The sequence below is a fragment of the Odontesthes bonariensis genome, chromosome 18 (genome assembly GCF_027942865.1).
Source record: "Odontesthes bonariensis isolate fOdoBon6 chromosome 18, fOdoBon6.hap1, whole genome shotgun sequence".
Lineage (NCBI taxonomy): Eukaryota > Metazoa > Chordata > Actinopteri > Atheriniformes > Atherinopsidae > Odontesthes > Odontesthes bonariensis.
In genome coordinates, this window is record NC_134523.1 from 28,193,996 (window position 1) to 28,221,457 (window position 27,462).

Consider the following 27,462-nt stretch of genomic DNA (forward strand, 5'->3'; position numbering starts at 1 on the left):
TGTGCGTCTGGGCATGATGGATGAGTGTACCGAATTTCGTCGTCCCACGCGAAACTAATCCTATTAAGGGGACCATTTTTAAGCATTGTAGGGGGCGCTACAGAGTCAATGAGCGACTCCCAAAAATATAAAGTTTAGATTCTTTCATGTCGTCGACTGGCAGGTGGCGTTCGCAAAATTTCCTGAGTTTTCGCATACCTTTTGCAAAGAATAAGAATAACGGAGAAAAATAATAAACCTTGCAGATACAATAGGGTCCTTGCAGTTTCACTGCTCGGTCCCTAAAAATGAATTACAGATTTTGATTCCAAACTAACTAAAGTATATTCTAACTGCCCAAAGAAAACTAAATTGATAGAACTTATGATTTACAAACATAAATGGCCACAACGCACTATTTTCTCTCCCTTCGTATCACGGTCTGCACGGCCTGCACAGCAGGCAGTGATAGGAAGGGAGAGAAAATAGGGCCAAGAGATTATGAGGTCTGACTTTTTCCTGGAGAACCATTATGTGATGCAAATGTGCAAATGTGAAGCACAGGTAAGCCCGTAAAAAGGCATTGTGACCATTTCTGCTCATGACACGATGCTCAGATGTCGATCCTTTTAGATAAATAAAGTAATTTCTTTCAATACTACAGGGTGAACCTACATATTACTCAGTAACAAGTACTCATGGCACTGAATTTAATGACCAGCCAGTTTCTGGCATGTTCTGCTTGTCGTTTAAATGTATTTTAAGCATCTTGCATATCTTTTCATCCTGGTAAAGTGACACATCAAATAGGTAGGGTGTGGGTAAAAATACATTGATGTCATTCAGGCCAACTAGCCGGACTACCTTCATCAACACCAAAACGAGGCTGGAACTCTGCTCACAGGACGCAGCAGGGGGTAAGAAAATGTTCAGACAAGATGTTGCTGATATGGGATGTCATACAGCTTCATGTCAAAAGATGCGAACTATCCCTTTAACGTCGGAGGAGTAGAAGAAGTAAATGAGTGAAACTGATCTTTGACAGTAACTTCACTCTCGAGCCTTTATTGAACGGCGGCCTCTCGTCAGGTGACATCGCCGGCGTCCAACACTGCGACAAAGAGCGGATCCATGTTCCGACGTCCTGTCAGATTGATCCGGCGCAGCCGGCGTCCTCGTCCATGTCACAACAGCTTATTTCAGGCCAAAATGTTCCCCTGACTTTAGCTGCACTGTATCGACTTTCTCCCCCATGTCTCCAGTCTCCATATTGGCACTTCTGACATCATCTCCTTGAAATATTGAATTCTTCTCAGCTGTCGAGCACACACAAAAAACACCGGCCCGCCGTTCGACCGGCCGCATCAGCGTTCTTAATAAAAGTCACTGATGTCAGGGCGCTGCTGCAGCCGCCTCACAGAGCGTCGCAGGTGACAACAGCCATTAAAAATATCCCCTCCTGCTGAAAAGCTGCCGTCTTCCAGGCAAAATCTTACATTTAGCATCAAATTTTCATTAATCTCCTCCATCTGGGGACAAAAACGCTCGATGGGGACTCTGCCAGATCAACTTTCTGCTGAAAATGTCATTTAAATCCTCTGTTAGTTAATCTGCTTTTTGGTTAATTAGCACCTTGTTCTGACCTTTTGCACTGACAGGCCCAACTTAAAGGAAAAACTACCTCGCCGTGGTGATAGATTGGTGATAAAAGGTGAGAGGAAAAGAAGAAAAGTCTCAGGTGTTTCACCCTCTGCAGCTTTAAGGAAACATTTAAACTTACCCTGAAAAAAGTCCTTTTTAAAATCAAGGGTTTAAACCCAAATCCAGCTTTTAACATGTGATGAAGAGTAGCTGTCACAATATAAATTACATTTTAGTTTTGGAAGAGACTGAACAGCCTTTGATTAGGTTGGGACTGCGTTGATAATTTAAAATAAATGTAGAATCCACAGTTGTATTATATGAGATTGCTGCTGCTTGTGCTTTTTTTGTTTGTTTGTTTGTGTGTTTGTTCTCTGCTTGTCTGCCTACAGGTGCTCCTGGTGGCTCTAAGGCTGGATTCCCCAAAAAAGCCGTAGATTGTCTTCAGATTTTACAGGTGTGGCAGCTGGTTGTATGATTTTTCATTGTTTTTGTCTCTTCATATTTCTGTTCTTTTTTTCCCCCTTCTTCACTCTCCCTCTCGCGCTGTCCCCCGGTCCAGTTCGGCACTATCACATGTTAAGTATTGTAAATAAAATAAATAAATAAATAAATACATAAGGAGTTGATGGGCATCAAGGGGAGCTTTACATTCATAAAGCTTCCCTTGGCATAGCAAATGTGTTTGGCTTAAACGGTATTCAGATTACAATTCTGCTGCCATAATGATGGACAGATTTAAATAAATAAATAAAAAATAAATAAATAAATAAATGTAGAAAATGGCCTTTGTGTGTCAGCGATCAGCTGCTTTCTAAAGATCTGCATCAAAAAAATCCGCCAACCTACATAGAAAAGCTTCAGTTTGGCATGTTTTTAATATCGAGGTGATCATTTTAATTTGATTCCAACTGGCAACTGTCACCACAACATTCAATAATTAGTGTTTCATGGATGGGTTGAAGTAAAATTTGAATATTTATAGTATATCAAGTGTGCTCTCCCTCCAGTTACATCATCTGTTGTGCAGAAAATAGAAGAAAAACTAAGATTTCCGCTGCATCTGTAGCTAAAAACTCGAAAATGTCTTCACCTTGTTCTTGGCGTAGGACGTGTTCAGAACGCTCCGCGTCTCCTTCCCGGTGTAGATCACCACCCCGATCACGGTTCCTGCCAAACACGGAGACAAGGAAAAGTAATGCGGCTCATTAAGCGAAGCTCGGCAGCAGCACGAGCATGAGAGGAAACACAATAAGGCCGAGCTGCTGCCGCTCGAGCCGGCAGACGAGACTTTAATGTGCTTTGACTCTCAGGCCTTCAGCCATCATTTGGAAGCTCATAAACTCTGATCAATACTTCACCTCCTTTATTTGCCAATTCATTACGGTGGCCTTATTACCGAGGATTAATGAGTCATTAATATTAAATGAGCTTAACGGGAGAGCAAAGGCTGTGATAAACACTAAACATGGACCCTGAAATCCCCAAACTATAAAAACGGCAGAAAAGTTATAAATGGGAGAAGATCAAAAGAAGGAAAGTGGAGAGAAGGCGAGTAGAAAGAGAGAGGAGAGAGCTGTGGTAAGAGGACCGCAGGACAAAGGTGATGGATCACTTCTGTTGGTTTCTGTGTGAAAAATGATGCGAGGGGCTCAGCATGCAGAGGGGCTTCTGTGTGAATATGTGAGCAGCTAATTCTGCCATCACAGCTGGAACGGGAACACACAGATATCAAGGCCGACAAAGAGCCACCAAGAGCCGACCGAGAGCCGACCAAGAGCCGACCAAGAGCCCACCAAGAGCCCACCAAGAGCCGACCAAGAGCCGACAAAGAGCCGACAAAGAGCCGACAAAGAGCCGACAAAGAGCCGACAAAGAGCCGACAAAGAGCCCACCAAGAGCCCACCAAGAGCCGACAAAGAGCCGACCGAGAGCCGACCGAGAGCCGACCGAGAGCCGACCGAGTGCCTACCGAGAGCCGACCGAGAGCCTACCGAGAGCCTACCGAGAGCCTACCGAGAGCCTACCGAGAGCCGACCGAGAGCCGACCGAGAGCCAACAAAGAGCCGACCAAGAGCCGAACAAGAGGCGACAAAGAGCCCACCAAGAGGCGAACAAGAGCCAACAAAGAGCCGACCAAGAGGCGAACAAGAGCCGACCGAGAGCCGACCAAGAGCCGAACGAGAGGCGAACAAGAGCCAACAAAGAGCCGACCAAGAGCCGAGAAAGAGCCAACCAAGAGCCGACCAAGAGGCGAACAAGAGCCGACCGAGAGGCGAACAAGAGCCGACAAAGAGGCGAACAAGAGCCGAGAAAGAGCCAACCGAGAGCCGACCAAGAGGCGAACGAGAGCCGACCGAGAGCCGACCGAGAGCCGACCGAGAGCCGACCGAGAGCCGACCGAGAGCCGACCGAGAGCCGACCGAGAACCGACCGAGAACCGACCGAGTGCCTACCGAGAGCAGACAGAGAGCCGACAAAGAGCCAACCAAGAGGCGAACAAGAGCCAACAAAGAGCCCACCAAGAGCCGACCGAGAGCCGACCGAGAGCCGACCGAGAGCCGACAAAGAGCCAACCAAGAGGCGAACAAGAGCCAACAAAGAGCCCACCAAGAGCCGACCGAGAGCCGACCGAGAGCCGACCGAGAGCCGACCGAGAGCCGACCGAGAGCCGACCGAGAGCCTACCGAGTGCCTACCGAGAGCAGACAGAGAGCCGACAAAGAGCCGACAAAGAGCCAACCAAGAGGCGAACAAGAGCCAACAAAGAGCCGACCAAGAGCCGAGAAAGAGCCAACCAAGAGCCGACCAAGAGGCGAACAAGAGCCGACCGAGAGCCGACCGAGAGCCGACCGAGAGGCGACAAAGAGCCCACCAAGAGCCCACCAAGAGGCGAACAAGAGCCGACAAAGAGGCGACAGAGAGCCGACAAAGAGCCGACCAAGAGCCGACAAAGAGCCGACCGAGAGGCGACCGAGAGGCGACCGAGAGCCGACCGAGAGCCGACCGAGAGCCGACCGAGAGCCGACCGAGAGCCGACCGAGAGCCGACCGAGAGCCGACCGAGAGCCGACCAGGAGCCGACCAAGAGCCGACGAAGAACCGACAAAGAACCGACCAAGAGCCGACCAAGAGCCCACCAAGAGCCGGCCGAGAGCCGACAAAGAGCCGACCGAGAGCCGACCGAGAGCCGACCGAGAGCCGACCAAGAGGCGACCGAGAGCCAACCAAGAGGCGAACAAGAGCCGACCAAGAGGCGAACAAGAGCCGACAAAGAGCCGACAAAGAGCCGACAAAGAGCCGACAAAGAGCCGACAAAGAGCCGACAAAGAGCCGACAAAGAGCCGACAAAGAGCCGACCAAGAGCCGACAAAGAGCCGACAAAGAGCCGACAAAGAGCCGACAGAGAGCCGACAGAGAGCCGACCGAGAGCCGACCGAGAGCCGACCGAGAGCCGACCGAGAGCAGACAGAGAGCCGACAAAGAGCCGACAAAGAGCCAACCAAGAGCCGACAAAGAGCCGAACAAGAGCCGAACAAGAGCCGACGAACAGCCGATAAAGAACCGACAAAAGAGCCGACCGAGAGCCGACAAAGAGCCGACAAAGAGCCGAACAAGTGCCGACCAAGAGGCGTCAAAGAGCCCACCAAGAGCCCACCAAGAGCCCACCAAGAGCCCACCAAGAGCCCACCAAGAGCCCACCAAGAGGCGAACAAGAGCCGACCAAGAGGCGAACAAGAGCCAACCAAGAGGCGAACAAGAGCCCACCAAGAGCCCACCAAGAGGCGTCAAAGAGCCCACCAAGAGGCGTCAAAGAGCCCACCAAGAGGCGTCAAAGAGCCCACCAAGAGCCCACCAAGAGCCCACCAAGAGCCCACCAAGAGGCGAACAAGAGCCGACCAAGAGGCGAACAAGAGCCAACCAAGAGGCGAACAAGAGCCCACCAAGAGCCCACCAAGAGGCGTCAAAGAGCCCACCAAGAGGCGTCAAAGAGCCCACCAAGAGGCGTCAAAGAGCCCACCAAGAGCCCACCAAGAGCCCACCAAGAGCCCACCAAGAGGCGAACAAGAGCCGACCAAGAGGCGAACAAGAGCCAACCAAGAGGCGAACAAGAGCCGACAAAGAGCCGACAAAGAGCCGACAAAGAGCCGACAAAGAGCCGACAAAGAGCCCAACAAGAGCCCAACAAGAGCCCAACAAGAGCCCAACAAGAGCCCGTTGAGTTGGACCGCACGAGGAGGGATGACACTCTCGAGCAGAAGTGATGTGAGCGGTTTAAACTGGGCTTCCTGTGCGAGTTTGTGTTTGTTCTTCTGGTCAAGGTCAGGCCGGAGGGGGGAGGGCTGCACCGCAGATCAATGATGTGGCCATCACAGAGCGCATCGCAAACACTCAACTGACACAACTGATTCTGCGGGGAAGTCAGAGTGAGAGGAGCTGCAGCTTTTCTTAGAGCTCATCGAGCATCACAAAGCTGCATGAGGGGAAAGTCCTTCACACCGAAGCAGAATTACTTCAATCAATACAAACAGAGACGGGCATCTGTGTCCAAGTTTGTTTTAAAGATGAAGAAAAAAACTGAAAGATCAGCTGAAGGTCCAGATGCATCTCTCAGCTCCTGTGTCAGGTCTTTGCTGGATTTTTTCCTCTTTCTTAAGGACATCACTTTCAGATCCTGTTCATCTGCTGTAGATAGTTCTTTAGGCCTGACACTTCTTCTTCTGTCCTCCACTTGTCCAGTTTCCTCAAATGTTTTAAGGACACACTGCACACCATGCTGAGATATGCCAAGTTTTCAGCTAACAGCTCTTTGGGAATCACCTTGTTGCTGCAGAAATCCTGTTTTCTGTCTGTCAGACTGTGTTATCTTTGCTGTTTTTCACACATGCAGCTAAAGAAATGGGAACAAATCTTAATTCCAGTCTAAAACCCACAAAGAGCTTCTAGATTATTCATTTCAAATGGCATAAAACAGTTTAATCATTTCATTTATATTAATTGTTCCATAGTTAGTCATTAGATTATATCTTATATTCCTTTTTTAAGCTTTAAATTTAATCTTATTTACTTTTTCTTGATATTGAATAACATATAATTCTTATTATTGTCTGTTTTTTTCCTACTTTTAGACGTGATAACGTTCATTATTTTGGGATTAGGATTTTTTTTTAAACTTAATTTCTTATATTAATTTGACTCTTTTGGTAACTGAAAGCAGTTTTAACGTAAATGTAAAAAAAAGTTGAAACTATGAAGCTGTTTTTCACAGATTCAGCTAAAGAAATGGGAACAAATGATGCGTCTCTGTGACAGGCTGCTGGGAACAAAGTGCCTAAAGATCCAGTTTAAAATGGCTTCTTTGCTGAGTTGGACACAACACTGGTTCATCCCTTGAGTTAGGAGCCTTTTTCCTGCCTGAATGATTCATAGGTCAGAGTTAAGTGGTTAAACAAAGAAAAAACATATTAATCTGAAGATGCTCAGGAGCAAGAACTGGACTGAAGATGAGGGAAGAAGCAGAAAATGTCCAAAGAAAAGAAAAATTATAGACCAGGACAGCTTTAAAGATTACAGAAAGTCAGAAAGAAATGAGGCTGATCAGGACTTTTGCACATCTGTATCTTCTAATATATCCTGTTATGAGCCTCTGCAGAGGATTCAGGGGGAAATTCAACCATTGTTGTCCCATATCTGCTTTTTATTTTCTTTTTTAAGGTTTTTAAGGTTGAATATGTTTTCATTCTGGCACAAAACATCTTATTTTGTCAGTTTAAACTAAAAACAGATCATAATCCATTGGTTTACCCACCAGATGCAACAACTGTGCTGGCCCACAGAGTGTTTTCAATGCTCAGACTCTCGTTGATCTGTGGGTCTGCATCTTCCTGCAGGAGAAAGACATTAAAATCTGAATTATTTACAATTCTGATATGTAAACTAAATCATAGCAGTTGATATCTGACATTTCTCCTGGTTGTTTTACTTTGTTTTCGAGCAAAAATGACATAAATTCTGTGAATTAATTTCTGCATTAAACCACTTCAGTTAGTTCCGCTCTTCGTCTGCGTCGGAACAAACGAGAAAAAAACAAAAACTGGGACGTAAAATACGTCCGAGATCGAGTGATAAAGCAACACTTGCAAGATTCGCCACGGCGATAGAGGCTCCTATTAGGAAGCAGCACAGAGAGGGAAACTAAATGAGATTTTAGTGATAAATAAGCCGAACAAGAGCCGACCAAGAGCCCACCAAGAGCCCACCAAGAGCCCACCAAGAGCCGACCAAGAGCCCACCAAGAGCCGACCAAGAGCCGACCAAGAGCCGACCAAGAGCCGACCAAGAGCCGACCAAGAGCCGAACAAGGGCCGACCAAGAGCAGACCAAGAGCAGACCAAGGGCCGAACAAGAGCCGACCAAGGGCCGACCAAGAGCCCACCAAGAGCCCACCAAGAGCCGACCAAGAGCCCACCAAGAGCCCACCAAGAGCCCACCAAGAGCCGACCAAGAGCCGACCAAGAGCCGACCAAGAGCCCACCAAGGGCCGAACAATTCTGATATGTAAACTAAATCATAGCAGTTGATATCTGACATTTCTCCTGCTTGTTTTACTTTGTTTTCGAGCAAAAATGACATAAATTCTGTGAATTAACTTCTGCATTAAACCACTTCAGTTAGTTCCGCTCTTCGTCTGTGTCAGAACAAACGAGAAAAAAAACAAAACTGGGACGTAAAACACGTCCGTTACATTTAATCTAAATAACTTGATTTCAGCGGAACAGAAGTGACATTAAACGGTTGCCGCGGTGTCCAACCTGAGCTTCTCATCGACTGAAACAAGTGCCCGACACAGCTGTGCAGGCCGCTGCAACACAGACTCTCTGTTATCAACACTCACAAGATTCGGCACGGCGATAGAGGCTCCTTTTAGGAAGCGGTACAGAGAGTGAAACTAAATGAGATTTTAGTGATAAATAAGCCCCGGGAGAGCCTCTCCTTTCAGCCGGCTTCCTTAAATAAAGACAAATGCTGAAAATGGCTGGAGTCAGGAGCGCAGAGTCGAAGCTCCAGTTTCAGCTCGAATGTCCTGCCTGATATGATAATTATGATACCTAAGCAGCCACATCCTGTCAATCCACTCAAACATGGGAAGAGGTGCATGAAAAATAAATGCTTGACCGGTTTGACATTGGCATCGCGGCGCGGTGTTCATAACTACGCGGCCTCGCAAACAAAGACCGCGGTAACAAAGCCGCCGTATCCGTCTCGGAGAAAAGGGAGAGAAAGAAGAGACCCTCATAAATAGGTAAGTTCATTTGCTGCAGATCTGTGGGAACCCGAGTTTTTTTTCCCATCCTGCTCAGACTAAAAAGCACACGCTCTGCAAAGGAAGGCCGCGGAGGATGAATGAGCGCAGGAAGTGCTCGCTCACTAAGCCTGGTGTGTGGCCAAGAGTGAAGACGGACCACAAAGCCCCCCTTTGTGCTGCAGCTCTGCTCTCTGTGGGGGCCGCACTAATCTGCTATTAATAAAAAAAAAGAAAGAAAAATCACTGAGCAACAAGCAGGACGAGCCGCGGAGAGCCGAGACCGCCAGAACCTGCCTGTGATGTAAGCGGCGTGCCTGCCGGAGGAGACAACGGGCCCAGATGGACACACACCAACTCATTGTGGCCACTTGTCAACACATTACGGCGACACACATCCTCCATCAGCGTGCGTTTCAGATCCGTGTTACAGGTGATCAAAGTGTCAGCGCGTACCCGCGTGAAGTTCCCCTCAAAACTGTGGATGTCCAGCTGAGGCTTCTGGGCGTAGACGTAGGCGCTGATGGAGAAGAGGTCCTGAGACGGGAACACAAGAAGAAGAAGAAGAAGAAGAAGAAGAAGAAGCTCAGTTATTCCACATCTGACCACTTACACTCACCGTAGCTTTTCTTATTGATTAAACTCTGGATATCAGCTTATTAGCAGTTTCACTGCTCAGTCCCTATTGTATCTGTAGGAGTTCTTTCTTCCTTCTTCTTATTCTTTGCAAAAGGTGCTCGAAAACTCGTGAAAGTTTGCGAGCACCACCTGCCAGTCGACGCCATGAAAGAATCTAAACTTTATATTTTTGGGAGTCTCTCACTGACTCTGTAGTGCCCCCTATGATGCTTAAAAATGGTCCCCGCATTGGGGTTAGTTTCGCGTGGGACGACGAAATCTGGTACACTCATTCATCATGCCCAGACGCACAAAAAAGTCTCATGCCGCCATGGTCCCACGTCCACAGGAAGGCGGCCATTTTGGATGGAAAGTGAGTTTTGGTGCCATTTTTGCCCAATTCCTTGCCTTGCATATGATCGAACTTTGTCCTACAGATCAGAAGAGTGACTGGTGGAAATATATCATCCTGATGAAGATCAGACGTGGTTCACCCTTTATAAAAGATATACACCGAGACGCACAAAACAAACTGAACCGCCAGAAGCTGTCACGCAAATTTAGATTTTTACTTATTTTTGTCACCCAAAAAATGACAGTTTGTTCCCACAGATTCACTGAACCCTAACGTACCCCCACTGCCGGCAGCCGCTGCGTGCAGCCGACGGCCACTTTCAGTTTCCAGTCCGTCTCTCCGTCCAGCTGATCCGTTCTGATGAAACACCCGCCTGAAGAAGGAGGAGGAAAAAAAACGCTGTTAACAAGGTCGTGATGGGTCCGTTCCATCATCGTTCCGAACTCAGAAACTGTTTGTTTGTTTTTGATGCCTTTGGGGACATTTCAATTCAACTTTATTAACAGGACAGTGCACAACAATAACAGTACATCTGTGACGTGCCAGAGTTAGCCAAAGGCTAGTTTTCATCTGTTGTCCTGGTGGCCAGTTGTACCATGGCACCCTAAAAAAATGTTAAACATGAAAAATGAAAAAAAAAAGTTTGTTTCATGTGAAATATGACTCAAAACAAGATGTTTTCAAGACTTTTTCACTTAACAAGATATTCCAGATGTATTGTATTAAAACAAGTCCCTATATCTGGCTGAAATGGTACTTGTTAGGCAGTTGTGTCTTATATTAAGTGTAATGAGATACTCAATGAGACAAATACACTTGGTAAGATTTAGATTTTTTCCAGTGTGTATTTTTAATGCTTCTTAAACTCCCTGCTGCAATGCTTTTATTTTATGTAAAGCACTTTGAATTGTTCTGTACATGAAATGTGCTGCAAATAAATTTGATTTGATAAAACCAAATCCCAGAATTATAAACGATCATTTTCATTAAAATCAGAACATCTAAACATGTTAAATAACAACCGGACGTTCGTTTTCTAGGGTTTCATTAACAGCCAGAGAAAGACGACCTCCATGTTGACGTGTTAATCGTAGCTGGTATTTCCCTCGGTCATAAATCAGCCCGCCGGCTGCCACGGAGCATTAATACAGAGCACAAAGCCTCTGTGGTTGCTCTGCACCACCACAGCTGATAAAATTTGAGCTGCGGTGACCCGTATTGATCCGAGGTAATATTACATATGAAGGGACTGATGGATGAGAGCAACTATCTGACAGAGAGGGCAGAGGGCAACTATAAACCATCCCAGGAGGGTTAAGTATGATGGAAAACATTAACACAAGGAGGATGATTCATGCTTTCCCTCTGCGGCGGTGGCAGTCGAGCTCCTCGCATAACGCTGAACTGTGGCTGTGAGGTAGAAAAAGACGCGTTTCTGTGTCTGTCAGAGACAAAAAAAAACATCAACACCTCCCTGTCAAGAATATTGACGTTTCGAAGATTGATGGAAAGGATGTCCTCACAACATTTCCTGTCATTACCCCTCAGAAAAAAAAGCCACGGACTGACGCAGCTCATCGATTAATCGGGATCTGCATCATCAATCACTCGAGCGATGGGGGTTAAATCATAGGAATCACAGGGTGGCTCCGTCAGATCAGCCAAAGGAGTGGAAGAAGTCAAACTTCAGGGTCACGAGCCACATCAAGTTCAACAGAAGGGTTTTCATGATCATTATCTGACCGTGTGGTCCCATCGTGCTCAGATGTTCCTGCAACATTCTGCTCCACTTCGATAAAAGACACACCGAGAGTTTACATCAGAGATACTCATTGCGCGGCTCCTCAAGCCCGCTTAAACCACCGTCACACTTGACCGCAGAGCACGCTAGCTCCTTTAGCCAGTTTTTAATTAAAAAAGGGCAAAAACCAGCACAAAAACCATGCTCATCTTGAATGTCTCACTATGATTATAACAACAAACTACAAAAACAACATGAAGAAAGTCGAGGACATGCACGCCAGCTTCAGCTCATCCCAGTATTAAGGTAAATGTGGTCTGAATTGAAAATGTATTGGCTGTGTTGTTTCTTTTTTGTGGGATGTTTTATATGTAGAAATGCATATTTGCAAAAGGGGACTTTAGTATGTTGTCGTAAAAGTGGCTCTTCCCTTGATTTTGCTGCCAATGTGGCTCTTGTGAAAAAAAAATAGTGAGTATCACTGGTTTACATGCTCACCATTTTTCTCTGACGTCCTCAGGAAGATCATGTCTGCAGGAATCCTTTGGTTCTACAAACACAAGACGAATAACCAGAATAAAGATGCTGCCCTTTGAATTTTAATGTGAGCGAATAATTACACAGAGATGAGTCGGTAGCACATGTGATGCTTTCACATGACGTCACATGATGGAGCGAACACTTGGGCTGTGTTCGAAACCGCATACTTCTCCTACTACTCCTACTAACTTTCTGAGTTAGTATGCGAGAAGTTCCCGGATGCATACTAGATTCTCCGAAATGTTGGGTATGCATCATGAGGTTACTACTCATACTCAAACTACCCAAGATGCAACATAACGTGACGTCACCGATCGTCATTTCCTGTCAAAACGGCAGTTTCAAGCTACCTACAACGAGGGTAGCTTCACTTCCTGTTTTCAAAACAAAAGCACCAATTGTATCGTAATGGCTTTCCCTATGATAAAAGGCAACGGGTATTTTATTTTATCCAGTATTTTACAGAGTTTAGAGCTTAAGCGAAATCAGCTTCAGGCCGGTTGATTTCAGCTCGGGCAGGAGCGAAATGCATTGTGGGTAAACGCTCTGCATACTGTCTGATCGATGAGTATGCAAGTATGTAGTATGCAGTTTTGAACACAGCCCTTAAAATTCTTTATAACAAATAAGGTACGAGAAGTTCCATTTAAATTGCTCCACAGATGTTATCCAGTCAAGACCCTTCTTGTAAAATACAAGATCAATATTGACACATACTGTTCCTTTTGTGGAAGGGTTGATGAAACAACGTCATTTATTTTGGGATTGCACCTACTCTCATGTCTGACTCCTGTTACAAACTGAACATCCAGCATGTTTTATTTTGTCTGACACAAATGAGGAAAGAAATTCTATTAATATTTGCTAAGTTTCATATTCATTGTACTAAATTTACACACCAGCGTCCAAACCTTATTGTATTTAAAGCACTCTTTTCATCCTATTTAGGGTCTTTGAAAAATTGTATAAATTCTAAAGCCAGCAAAACAAGGTTATGTGAAGAATCTAATTTAATTTAAATCCTTTATTTTAGTTATTCATTTTTCTTTCACTTATGCCGGTTTATAACACGAAACCATCATGATAATTTCTCCATCTACGGGAGATGCTTAGAATAAAACTATTTAAACCTGTTTATATTCACCAGACTTTTCCTTACACAGCCAATACTGTATGTAGGGTGCATATTATGAGTTATTATGAGTGTGCGTGTGTGAGAATGGATAAATGAGAAATAAACTGTAAAATCCCCTTGTAGAATACAGAAATTTAAAAAGCTCTTATGAAAGTTCAAATTTCCCTTTTAAAAGTGTTTAATCAGTTTGATTAAGACCGAAAGATGCTGTTAAAAAGTCTCAGAAAATCTAACCAGCCTCTTAAATCGTTAAGCAGCCTCACATCTTTATTCTAAATCACTGTTGATGTCAATGTTCTTTAAAAGGATCAAAAGTAAGGTATCTTGAAAACCAGCATGAAGCACTTAAAGAGCAGACAAATGTCCCATAAAGGATAGAAACATGCGTTTGATTCAGTCTGAATGGGTAAAAATATTCCTTGAATTAACTCAGTATTAGAGACGCTGTTATTTTAGTGCTTCAATGTTAATGTTTTCCTATTGATTGGCTTTAAGTGGGACAGCAGATAATGCAGATAACACATCCTGAACAAACTGTAGTGTATTTCTAAACCAAAAGACAGCTCATTTATAAACCCTCACATGCAAAGATTCAGCAAGAAAAGATGTAAACGTTTACCTTCTCCACGATTATCAGGTCTCCAACTTGAATGTCTGAACTTTTTACTTGAATTTTACCTGAAAAATAGATGAAAAAAGGCAGAATGAAAGAGTGTCAGCATCAACAGAGAGAAAACCTAAACTTCATCTGCCTTCACACACACACATGAACTTCAGTAACATCCCATACTTAATCCAGAGCGTTTAATATGATGTCGGCCCACCCTTTGCAGCTATAACAGCTTCAACTCTTCCACAGGTTTAGGAGTGTTTATGGGAGTTTTTGAGCCCGACTAACCTCTCACTGTGAGCTTGCTGTAGAGCTGAGAGTTCATCTCTTTGTCCCGCTGATAGCGTCGCACCTCGTCCACGGCCTCACGCACCATCGTAACGGCGAGCACGAAACCCTGAGCGACACAGCAGGAACTTATCAACTCAGATGCAGTCATGAAGCTTCTCAGAACATTACAAAGTCTTATAAAATCTTATAAAGCTGCAATGTGATAAAAAAGCACCAAGAAAATAAAAAACTAAAGACAAATCTGAAGTAATAAAAGCCGTTTCTGATTAGAAATGAAGTCTGAGTCAGTAAAGCTCAGGGAGAGCGACTTCAACAAGTCCAACAGTTGGTGTTAAAATTTTAAAATCAAAGTAACACATGAAGAGATGATTCGACTCGTGTCTGAGAACAATCACAGGCTTTAATGTATGTATTTTTTTTAGTATGATGACACTTATCTTATTCGATTTTGTTGTATTTTATTTCTTTCACTGTTCTTTTATTGTTTTTACTTATTCTTCTCTTTATTTATTACCTGCTGTAAAGCACTTTGGTATATCGTAATGATTGTTTGTAAAGGGCTGAATAAATAAAATACATTTACATTTAATGAGATGCAATAAAAACATCAGTATCTCCACTTCAGGCTTTAACATCAGCAAATATCTTTCAAATGGAAACCTGGAAGCTATGAATGAGGCGCATGAAACGGTGCTGAAACAGCTGAAAAATAACAGGAACTGGATCCAAAGCAGAAGCCCCGAGTGAGGCCCAGATTACAGGACTGTCGTCTGATATGCTGCTTTATAAAAACACTGAAACCTCAGACCGGAGGGATCAATAAATCAACAACAATGTTGAGTTTTTACAGCTTTTAGAACAAGTTTGAAGCAATAAAAACATCAAGATGAATCTGTCAAATAAAACAGATTATTAATAAATAGGGCTGGGCGAGTTAACTCGTTATTATCGCGTTAGCTTGTTAATTATTTAACGCCGATAAACATTTTATCGCACATTAACGCAGGTTTTATTTATTTATTTATTTTTTATTTTAAAATTTTCATTTTATTTCATTTTAATTAATTTTAATTAATTAAAAAAAAACGGGGGGGGGGTGGGCCTTTTGTGCATTTAATGGATAGGAGAGTTCAGAGAGACAGGAAGCAAGGGGAAGAGAGAGGGGGAACGACAAGCAGCACCCTTTTTTATTATTTATTTTATTATTGTAAAAGTCTGCTGCTCACAGGCTTTTATTTTGTAAAAGTCTGCTGCTCACAGGCTTTTATTATTGTAAAAGTCTGTTGCTCACAGGCTTTTATTTTGTAAAAGTTGTTGCTGTCTGCTGCGGAACCGGAAAAGAAAGTAATCGGCGGATCCACCAAACATGGAGAAGGAAGGCGGAGCGAGGCTTCTACATAAAAACTACAGAAAGATGCTGATGTTAAAAGTGTGTTTACACAACAAATGTTATGGCACTTTCATTCATATGGCAGCACATTTAAAATAAAACTAAATGCTAAAAGCTATACACTACTTTTGAATTAATTTTTGGATTTTGCATACAAATGCGATTAATCATGATTAAATCAGGGAAATCATGTGATTAATTAGATTAAACATTTTAATCGTTGCCCAGCCCTAAAATAAACACAGAGCAACATGTGTGACATCATCCCTGGGAGAGACAAAATGAGGCGTATTTACCAGCGGGGCCCAGTAAGTGTACAGATATCCTATTTTCAGCGACGGCACAAACTGGGAGCAGGAAACCACCAGGAAGTAGAGGTTGAGGAAGAACTTGAACTGCTGGTAGAGAACCTGGGAAGGAACAGAAGACAGAGGTTCAGTCAGGTGGGATGGGCTGCACCACATGTCCTAGGAAGGGAATAAGATGCACGAAGATGATGTTAAAGGGATAGTTCGCCTATTTTGACATACAGCTTCATGTCAAAAGAGGCGAACTATCCCTTTAAACTGAGAACATCCGTTTCAGGTGGTCTTCGGTGAGCAGATTTCACGTTTCCGGGAAACTCTGCATTGTAATCTTTCAGGAACAATAAAAAAAAAACAAAAAAAAAAAACAAAAAAAAAAAAACACGAGTTTCAGCTGGAATTCACAGCCACTTACCTGTGGCCCTCTCCTAATGAGCTATCCATCAACAGGGAGATGTTTAGATGAATGGAATTCATCTAAGGTCAAATTTTGAATAATGTTTGCAATAATTAGAAAGCAGCGTCCAGTCCTAGATTATCAGAGACAACAGGATCAATGACGACGCTCTGCAGCTAATGAAGCCCCCTGACCTTTAGGGAAAAATGCATCCTGCTAAACTCAATTTGTGTGTATTTAATAATTCAAGGTGGAGGGGAAAATTGAGTCGTTTGGTTCGCCATCGATGAGGATATCTACGTCTCTAATAGACAGTTGACATTTAATGGGCTGAGCCGAAGGCGACCCTCTTAATCATGGAACCGTTTGCTTTTTAATAAGTAACTCTGATGGATCCAATGTTCCCCGCAGTGTAAAGAGTCGGATGCATTAAATGTGCTTTACAGACGGTTAACATGTGAAGAAAGCAGACAAATAAACATGGTTTTACTTAGGGGTGCAACGGATCAAAAAACTCACGGTTCGGATCGTTCCTCGGATCAGAGTCACGGATCGGATCATTTTTCGGATCAGCAAAAAAAAATAAAATAAATAAATAAAAATAGACAAGACAAATAAACATGGTTTTACTTAAAGGAGGAGCTGATGCTGTAGGAAGTGCTGAGGAGTGAATATGGCTGCATTCAGAGCAGAGATCACAGCCGATCCAACACAGAATGAGTGCAAAGAAAACTGCTTTCCAACTCAGGCCAGAGGCTTCTGGCTCTGGGCCGGACGGTGCATTTACTTACAAATGAGCTGTAAAACCAGACGTTGGTGTTCGTATCGGTTTGAATGAACTGTTTCTCCCATAACAAAGTGTTGACGGACTGATTGTGATTTCATTTCTCTTTGAATGTTGAAGGTTGGACTTTCTGGAGCGGTCCTTAACTGGTTCAGGTCCTACTTAGAAGGCCGGAGTCATTTTGTTACGATTGGCAGCTATGAATCTGAGCGAGAGGCCATGACTTGTGGAGTCCCCCAGGGGTCAATTCTTGGACCTCTTCTGTTTAACTTGTATATGCTCCCTTTGGGTCAGATATTGCAGAACTTTAACATCAATTATCACAGTTATGCAGACGATACACAGCTTTATGTGTCTCTGTCACCATGGCGACTGCAGCCCAGTAGATGTACTGTGTCAGTGTCAGGAGAATTTTCTACAATTAAATGAAGACAAAACTGAGATCATTCTGTTTGGTAGCAAAGAGAAGAGGGTCAGCGTTGGTAAATATCTTGAGACTCGGGACCTTACAATCACTGACCAAGTTGGTAACCTCGGAGTGTTGATAGACTCAGATCTGACTTTCAGCAGCCACATCGAAGCTATCACCAAGGCAGCTTTTTACCATCTCAGAAACATCAACAGAATTAAAGGTTTCCTCTCCCAAAAAGACCAGGAGAAACTCATCCATGCATTCACCTCCAGTAGACTCCATCACTGTAATGCTCTTCTAACTGGACTTCCCAAAAAGAGCATTAAACATCTGCAGCTCATCCAGAACGCTGCTGCTGGAGTTTTAACCCGGACTAAGAGATCTGAACACATCACAGCAGCTTTAAAATCTTTACTCTGGCTTCCAGTCAGTCACAGAATAGATGTTAAAAGCCTGCTGATGGTTTACAATCTGTGATATGTTCAGAGAATATAAAGCCAGCAGAGCTCTTAGATCCAAGGACTCAGGTCAGCTGGTCCAGTCCAGAGTCCAGACTAAACATGGAGAAGCAGCATTTAGCTGTTAGGCTGCAAACAAGTGGAACAAACTGCCAGTGGAGATTAAACTTTCACCAAATGGAGACATTTTTAAATCCAGGTTAAAAACTTTTCTCATGTGTCTATGCATGAAATCTGCACGATATCTTTGAACTTATCTGGACTGTTGCTTGTTTTTAAATTCATTTAAATGATTTTATTTGTTTCTCTTTATGTTCTTTTATGCACTGGAAGCTGCAGGAGAATCTGCACCGTGGTCCTCCGCAGAGCCTCAGAACACAGCAGAGGCCGGTTCAACCACAGCTGGAACAGATGTTTAATCCTGGCTGCTCAGAAACGGCCAACAGCCGACTGCAACTTACCCCAGGCACGAAGGTGACGATGTTGTACTTCTGGTTTTTGATGGCGTTTTTCGGGTACTTCTCTTCACATTTCTCCGGGCAGCCGAGCCAAACCGTCCTGGCCTTCAGCTCCTTCTTCCTCCGACATACATGAACCAGGCAGTCGCAGCAGCTGAAAGCAGAGAAGAAGACGACGTGTGTGTGAACATCTTCAGCCGTTAGAAAACACTCCAACGGGTCGGAGGTCACAAGGTGAACAAAGCTGAAAACACAAATATTCTCTTTTTCATGCAGTCGTTCCAGAACTGATCAGAAACCTGATTCATGTGATCATTTTCATTATAAATAAAGATGAACGTATAGAGCAGGGGTGGCCAACCCGCGGCTCTTTGCCTGGTTTTACGTTCATTTCAAAATTTGTGTTTTTTTTTAATGTGCGCGCTCGCTTCGTTTGAGTTCAATACGGCAGCGGTCTCCAACCTTTTTTGCTCCATGGACCGGTTTAATGTAAATGTTCTTTATTTCTACAGCCCTTTACAGACAATCCTTACGATGCACCAAAAGTGCTTTACAGCAGGTAATAAATAAAGAAAAGAAGAAGTAAAAACTAATAAAAACAAATAAAGAACAGTGAAAGCATGAAATATAACAAAATCAAATAAGAAGTGTCATCATGGTACTGGGTATTAAAAGCCATCCTAAATAAGTAGGTTTTTAGCCTAGATCTGAAGAGGCCCAGCTCAGAAATAAGACGCAGCTGGACGGGGGGCTTATTCCAGAGCCTGGGGGCAGCTTTGGGAAAAGGCTCGCTCACCCCAGGGTTTGTATTCTGACCTGGGCACTTCCAGCAGAAACTGATCTGTTGACCTCAGAGCTCTACCAGGACTGTTAAAAGCTCAGATAAATACGATGGGGCGAGGCCGCTAAGAGCTTTAAAAACAAACGTTAAAAGTTTAAAATCAGTTCTATAAAGGACAGGAAGCCAATGGAGGGAGTTAAGAACAGGAGTGATGTGCACACGTCTGTTGGTGGTGGTTAAAAGACGGGCAGCAGCGTTCTGCACCAGCTGAAGGCGACTGAGAGAAGACTGGGAGACGCCGACATAAAGAGCATCGCAATAGTCTGACCTTGAACTTATTAGGGAATGGAGGGCTTTCTCAAGGTCATGACGACTTAAAAACATTTTAACTTTGGCCAGGAGACGCAACTGGGAAAAATATGTCAGACAATATTTTCAATATTACAGGGACGCCTGGGTTTCTCTGTTTAAGCTGCTGCCCCCGCGACCCGACCCCCGGAGAAACGGAAGATAATGGCAAGGCAAGGCAATTTTATTTATAGAGCACAATTCGTACACAAGGCAATTCAAAGTGCTTCACAGTTACATAAAATCACAACAAGGCAATAAAATCATTAAAAACAAAAAATTAAAAAAATAAAATAATAATCATAAAATAATCATTAATTAATTAATTTAAAAGTGAAGATAAAATACTTTCAGGTGTCATATGCACAGCTAAACAGAACTGTTTTCATCCTGGATTTAAACATTGTCAGAGTTGAGGCCTGTCTCACATCTTCTGGAAGACTGTTCCAGATTTTAGGAGCAACAAACTGAAACGCAGCCTCGCCTTGTTTAGTCCTGACTCTGGGCCCCAGCAGGAGACCCCTCCCTGAGGTTCTCAGAGCCCGAGTTGGTTCATATGGCTCTAACATGTCAAAGATGTACTTTGGCGCTTGACCATGAAGAGACTTGTACACCAGCAGAGCTGTTTTAAAGTCTATTCTCTGAGCGACAGGAAGCCAGTGCAGAGACCTGAGCACTGGACTAATATGGTCATATTTCCTGGTTCTAGTCAGGACTCGAGCAGCAGCGTTCTGGATGTACTGCAGCTGTCTTACAGCCCGTTTAGAGAGCCCAGTGAGCAGGCCGTTACAGTAGTCTAACCTGCTGGAGACAAACGCATGGATCAGTCTCTCTAAGTCTGGTTTAGACACTATTCCTTTGATTCTGGCAATGTTTTTTAGATGGTAAAAAGCTGCTGATGTTACTGAGTTAATGTGGCTGTTAAAGTTCAGGTCTGAGTCCAATATTACCCTGAGATTTCTAACCTGATTATTACGTTTTAGAGAGAGAGTCTCAAGGTGACTGATAACACTTTCTCTTTGTTTCTGTGGGCCACAGACAATGATTTCAGTTTTGTCTGAGTTTAGCTGGAGAAAACAGTTTTGGATTGTAACGGATGGATGGATGGAATATTTTCAGGTGTGCCGGATCAATACTACAAAATAAAATGATACGACCAACACAGATACTGTGGTATTTGGTAAATATAATAATAAACTTGAATCCACTGTGTACTTGTATGCAACTTTATTAGCAGCCTCCTGACATAACATCCTCTGTGGTCGCTATGGTAACGCTGAAACATGCCTTCAAAATGCAGCTTTCTTTTTCTTGGGGGTCACAGCCTCTTCTTCTGTCTCCTCACTGGGAAGAGCTCTCCAAACACGCCAGTTTTTTGACTCATTTTGCTCAGTTCGTGGGTTTAATATTAGCGTTGATGCGACCGAGACGAGAGCGAGTCAAGAACAGATGGATCTAACGGAGAGAATTCGGTCATTTTTCAAAATAAAACATTGTTCAGACTCGGATAATAAATAAAACAACTGCTTTGTTTTTTTATATTAGTCTCTACAATCATGACACTTACAAAATGTAACCGTAGACCATGCAGACCGAAGTGCAGACCGAGCAGTCCCCTGCTTCCGAGCAGCAAACACTGTAACAGGTGCTGGAGGCTGGAACTCGGCTCACAGGACGCAGCAGGGGGTAAGAAAATGTTCATAAATGATGTTGCTAATATGGGATGTCATACAGCTTCATGTCAAAAGAGGCGAACTATCCCTTTAAATGGGCTGAACAGAACTCTCAGTTCAGCATCTTCATTTTGCATTTATCCCTCAACTGCTTTACTCGGGACGCTCAGAGGGAACCAAGATGTGGGGAAACGACCGCCTGACCTCCAGAACCGAACAAGCAGCCATGAAGCACATTTAGTTCCACAGAAAACTTCTTAAAGTTTCCGTAATTCGGATGGACTCAGAGCGGCGTCTGCCTTTTAAAAAGTGCCTGACTTTGTGTCACCCTGCTGACGACTACAACAGGAGCTCATCTCCCATATCTGATATCAAAGGCAAACAGTGTGGGGGGGTAACGCAGCCGGATGTGAGCGTGACCTGAACTGGCACCTGGGGGACCGAGGGGAGAGGCAGTGTACACTGTCATGCTGAGCGACTTGGCTTTTCCACTTTTTAAGCAAGTTGGCAAAACACGAAACTAAACAAATCGACTCTGGTTAAACGTCTTGTTTGTATTGGCCTCCATGTTCTCTGCCTCTGTGCGCTCCCAGGCCAGATTCATAAGAGCGATTATTTGAGCAAATGAATGCTATCCAAATAATAGGCCGTTTGAACAAGTCGGGGCTTATTCACTGTGAATTATTTGCCTTTTATAATCCCACACTATGCACACAGAAAATTACTGGAAAGCATCAAACTGGTCAGCTGTGAAAAATCCGATTTGTTCATTAGTGGGGGGGAGGGGAGGGGGATCAATACGCTGCTTCAGCCGGGGAAGCAGCAGCAGCAGCAGCCGTCTGCAGACTGAGTATTCTCTGAAATTCCTGCACTGGTTACTGAGCGAGTTTCCTGCACAAACATTTGCTCAGAAATGTGTGGTTTTGTTGTCCCCATGTCGACAAACACTCGTCTTCTCCGGAGACGAGCATCTTCAGAGCGTCCTCCGTCAAACGAAGCTCCGTTTGACCTGAAAATCTTTGTGGGGCTGCTGGTGCGCAGCGAGCAGCTCAACCAAAAACACGCCCTTATCCTCTCTTTGCACTTCACGCACAGCTACCAAAGCGTTGGAAATCCAAAGCGATCATCAGAAAAGCATGCGAACTCGCGTTATACAGCACACGTGTGTTTTCACAGTGACAAAAAGCCAAGGCAGGTTTGTCTGTACAGCACAATTCAACAACAAGGTGATTCAAAGTGCTTTACAGATACATTAAAACATTAGAAATAAAAAGCATGATTTAAATTTTAAACAAAAAAGAAAGAAATAAGAACAATAGAGTTAAAATGTGATTAAGTTTTGAAACTCAAGCTTCAGATTTGGAGCTTTGTTCAAACACAGCTGAAAATAGGTGTGTCTTCAGCCTGTACTTAAACACACTGAGTGTTTCAGCTGATCTGAGGCGTTCTGGGAGTTTGTTCCAGACATGTGGAGCATAGAAGCTGAATGCGGCTTCTCCATGTCTGGTTCTGACTCTGGGAACTGATAGAAGACTGGGAGCACCGGATTATAATTATGATTATAATGAATAGAATTCCAATTGGCTTGAATTGGACTTTATTATCTTTATTATTTATTAAGTGCCTTGAGATGACATTTGTTGTATTTGGCGCTATATAAATAAAAATTAATTGAATTGAATTGAATCCAGATGAGCTGACGGGTCTGGAAGGTTCATACTGGGTCAGGAGGTCACTGATGCATTCTGGTCCTGGACCATTCAGAGCTTTATAGACTTTATAGACTATTCTTAAGGTGATAGTAGGCTGACTTTGTTATTGCCTTAATGTGTTTTTCCAAATTTAGGTCTGAGTCCATCACTACACCCAGATTTCTGGCCTGGTTGCTAGTTTCTAGGTGTATAGATTGAAGTTCTGTGGTGACCTGTAATCGTTTCTCTTTGGCTCCAAAGATGATTACCTCAGTTTTGTTTTTGTTTAGCTGGAGAAAGTTGTGGCACATCCAGTCATTAATCTCCTCAATGCATTTACCAAGAGCCTGTACAGGGCCTCGGTCTCCTGGTGACATTGTAATGTATATCTGCGTGTCATCTGCATAGCTATGGTAGTTTATTTTGTTGTTTTTTTATAATCTGTGCCAGTGGGAGCATGTAGATGTTAAACAGAAGAGGTCCCAGGATGGAACCTTGGGGACCTCCACATGTGATTCTTGTCTGCTCAGATGTAAAGTTACCTACTGACACAAAGTACTTCCTATTCTCCAAGTATGTTTTGGACCAGTTTAGTACAATTCCAGAAAGACAAAAAGGAGACAAAGCAGCCTTTATTTAAGGTGGAATGATTAGCCGGAGAGCGAGAAAGGGTGGGACGGACGTACCTGCCACAGAGCACCTTCCAGCCCCCCCACAGGAACCAGCAGAGGCCCCTCTGCCTCGGACTGACTCTGGCCCGGGGCAGCGTCTGGTAGTCGTTCTCGTCATTCTCAAAGCCTTCCTCCGACATCATCAGAGGCATCTCATCCAAGTTAGAGGGCTCATCTTCTAAAGAGAATCTGGAACGGCAGGAAAACACGAGGAAATTAACTTGGAATTCGTCCCACTTTGAGATAATGAGGAGGCGCTGCTTTAAGCCTAATTTATGCTTCAGACGCAAAGCCTCTGACGCTCGGACGCATAGCCTCTGCGAGCGTCAAAATCTTGACCACTCCCCCACGCAGAGGCTCTGCGTGCGTTCTCGTGCACCTCAAAAAAATCCTGACTACGCGACAGACGCACGCAGACCACCAACGGAAGTGCGCAGACAAAAGCGGCTGTGATCGGTCCTCGGTGTGCCTTTCCGGTTGACCAGGATCAGCGTGTCAGCGGAATATATACACTCCCCCCACCGAAGTTCTCGCGACTCGCGAGTTCTCGAATGGGCTCCCACTAGCGTTTTGGCGGGAAACTGCTATGCGTCACTAGAAATTCTAGGTCGAGGTTGCAGAACCATAACATGAAAAGTGGTTCGCGACCAGAGCAAAGCAACACGTCAAGACGATAGACGCAGAACTGTAATCTGCCCTTTAAGGTGCAGCGTCAGGTAAACGCTGTCAGAAGCATCCGAGTTAGGGAGCGACACATAAAATGTGAAACGAGGCCGGGAGCACAGCTGGAGCCGCTCATTTATAACCCATCAGCCACAACATTAAAACCACCGTCAGGTGTGAAGCGATGCTCAGTTGGATCCATTTAACCTGTTGGTTCAACTTTCCACCTGTTGGTTCAACTTTCCACCTGCTGGTTAAACTTTCCACCTGCTGGTTCAACTTTCCACCTGCTGGTTCAACTTTACTCCTGCTGATTAAACTTTCCACCTGCTGGTTAAACTTTCCACCTGTCGGTTAAACTTTCCACCTGCTGGTTAAACTTTCCACCTGCTGGTTAAACTTTCCACCTGTCGGTTAAACTTTCCACCTGCTGGTTTCGTTTGTCACGAAATGAACAGTTTCAGACACCAAAACACAGATATTTAACAGATAAACGGTTAAATGAAGCCCGGCAGATCCAGAGTACCGGTGCTCCTCAGAGAAAACACGACTAAAGTTAAGTGTCAGACATTTAGAAACCCGATTAAATCTCTTTTTTTCTTCTACAAACATACCACTAATGAGCATTTTTCTTTCCAGCCACATTGGTTCTGCTCTTGCCTGTTTTTAACAGCAGGACGTGGAGACTGGGAATATCACTTTGTTCTGATCTGAAAGGTTCCCCATGTGAAACAGGAGGTAAGCTTAGCAACCAACAGTAAAATTCTGACTCACTTTATGGATTTACAAGCTGAAAACAGCTTATTGATCAATTTAATCTTTATATTCAGTCAAATAACACACAAAGTCACTGTTCTAAGAAGGTTCTTTCCAGTCAGTCAGCACTTATAACGTCCAAAGTACTAAAAGAAACTTCCTCATTTCATAAGTTATTGATTCAGAAATGCACAAACATATGGAACAATGATAAAAATATACATTTGGATGAGCTGCATGAGAGTGCTTTAAGCCTAATTTATGCTTCAGACGCAAAGCCTCTGACGCTCGGACGCATAGCCTCTGCGAGCGTCAAAATCTTGACCACTCCCCCACGCAGAGGCTCTGCGTGCGTTCTCGTGCACCTCAAAAAAATCCTGACTACGCGACAGACGCACGCAGACCACCAACGGAAGTGAGCAGACAAAAGCGGCTGTGATCGGTCCTCGGTGTGCCTTTCCGGTTGACCAGGATCAGCGTGTCAGCGGAATATATACACTCCCCCCACCGAAGTTCTCGCGACTCGCGAGTTCTCGAATGGGCTCCCACTAGCGTTTTGGCGGGAAACTGCTATGCGTCACTAGAAATTCTAGGTCGAGGTTGCAGAACCATAACATGAAAAGTGGTTCGCGACCAGAGCAAAGCAACACGTCAAGACGATAGACGCAGAACTGTAATCTGCCCTTTAAGGTGCAGCGTCAGGTAAACGCTGTCAGAAGCATCCGAGTTAGGGAGCGACACATAAAATGTGAAACGAGGCCGGGAGCACAGCTGGAGCCGCTCATTTATAACCCATCAGCCACAACATTAAAACCACCGTCAGGTGTGAAGCGATGCTCAGTTGGATCCATTTAACCTGTTGGTTAAACTTTCCACCTGTTGGTTAAACTTTCCGCCTGTTGGTTAAACTTTCCACCTGTTGGTTAAACTTTCCACCTGCTGGTTAAACTTTCCGCCTGTTGGTTAAACTTTCCACCTGCTGGTTAAACTTTCCACCTGTTGGTTCAACTTTCCACCTGCTGGTTCAACTTTCCACCTGTTGGTTCAACTTTCCACCTGCTGGTTAAACTTTCCACCTGTTGGTTCAACTTTCCACCTGCTGGTTCAACTTTCCACCTGTTGGTTCAACTTTCCACCTGCTGATTAAACTTTCCACCTGCTGATTAAACTTTCCACCTGCTGGTTAAACTTTCCACCTGCTGATTAAACTTTCCACCTGCTGATTAAACTTTCCACCTGCTGGTTAAACTTTCCACCTGCTGATTAAACTTTCCACCTGCTGATTAAACTTTCCACCTGCTGGTTAAACTTTCCACCTGCTGGTTAAACTTTCCACCTGCTGGTTAAACTTTCCACCTGCTGATTAAACTTTCCACCTGCTGGTTAAACTTTCCACCTGCTGGTTAAACTTTCCACCTGCTGTTTAAACTTTCCACCTGCTGTTTAAACTTTCCACCTGCTGGTTAAACTTTCCACCTGCTGGTTAAACTTTCCACCTGCTGATTAAACTTTCCACCTGCTGGTTAAACTTTCCACCTGCTGGTTAAACTTTCCACCTGCTGTTTAAACTTTCCACCTGCTGGTTAAACTTTCCACCTGCTGGTTAAACTTTCCACCTGCTGGTTAAACTTTCCACCTGCTGGTTTCGTTTGTCACGAAATGAACAGTTTCAGACACCAAAACACAGATATTTAACAGATAAACGGTTAAATAAAGCCCGGCAGATCCAGAGTACCGGTGCTCCTCAGAGAAAACACGACTAAAGTTAAGTGTCAGACATTTAGAAACCCGATTAAATCTCTTTTTTTCTTCTACAAACATACCACTAATGAGCATTTTTCTTTCCAGCCACATTGGTTCTGCTCTTGCCTGTTTTTAACAGCAGGACGTGGAGACTGGGAATATCACTTTGTTCTGATCTGAAAGGTTCCCCATGTGAAACAGGAGGTAAGCTTAGCAACCAACAGTAAAATTCTGACTCACTTTATGGATTTACAAGCTGAAAACAGCTTATTGATCAATTTAATCTTTATATTCAGTCAAATAACACACAAAGTCACTGTTCTAAGAAGGTTCTTTCCAGTCAGTCAGCACTTATAACGTCCAAAGTACTAAAAGAAACTTCCTCATTTCATAAGTTATTGATTCAGAAATGCACAAACATATGGAACAATGATAAAAATATACATTTGGATGAGCTGCATGAGAGTCTAAACTTCCCAACATGAGCAGTCTGACAGGTAAAGTGGCCTGTGGCTGCAGATAAACATGTACATTTACAGATTATGAGCTTAGATGAGCGTCCACCCAGCTCACCGTGACTTCCTGTTTCAGCTGAGAGGCTCTGCAACTTTAGTTAAAGGGATAGTTCGCCTCTTTTGACATGAAGCTGTATGACATCCCATATCAGCAACATCATTTCTGAACATTTTCTTACCCCCTGCTGCGTCCTGTGAGCAGAGTT

The 27,462-nt window shown here is 44.1% G+C and overlaps 1 protein-coding gene across 1 annotated transcript in view; it reads right to left on the minus strand.

Moving 5' to 3' along the window:
- The window catches only part of atp9b (ATPase phospholipid transporting 9B), a 69,752-nt gene that overhangs the window by 31,473 nt on the left and 10,817 nt on the right, over positions 1-27,462 (minus strand). The window contains exons 2-11 of the mRNA XM_075450489.1: positions 23,595-23,768; positions 18,419-18,569; positions 15,898-16,011; positions 14,209-14,317; positions 13,930-13,988; positions 12,134-12,185; positions 10,173-10,267; positions 9,378-9,458; positions 7,428-7,503; positions 2,714-2,790 (exon numbers count right to left, since the gene is read on the minus strand). Of these exons, the coding sequence (XP_075306604.1) occupies positions 2,714-2,790; positions 7,428-7,503; positions 9,378-9,458; positions 10,173-10,267; positions 12,134-12,185; positions 13,930-13,988; positions 14,209-14,317; positions 15,898-16,011; positions 18,419-18,569; positions 23,595-23,768 (988 nt within the window). The remainder of the gene's footprint in view (positions 1-2,713; positions 2,791-7,427; positions 7,504-9,377; positions 9,459-10,172; positions 10,268-12,133; positions 12,186-13,929; positions 13,989-14,208; positions 14,318-15,897; positions 16,012-18,418; positions 18,570-23,594; positions 23,769-27,462) is intronic.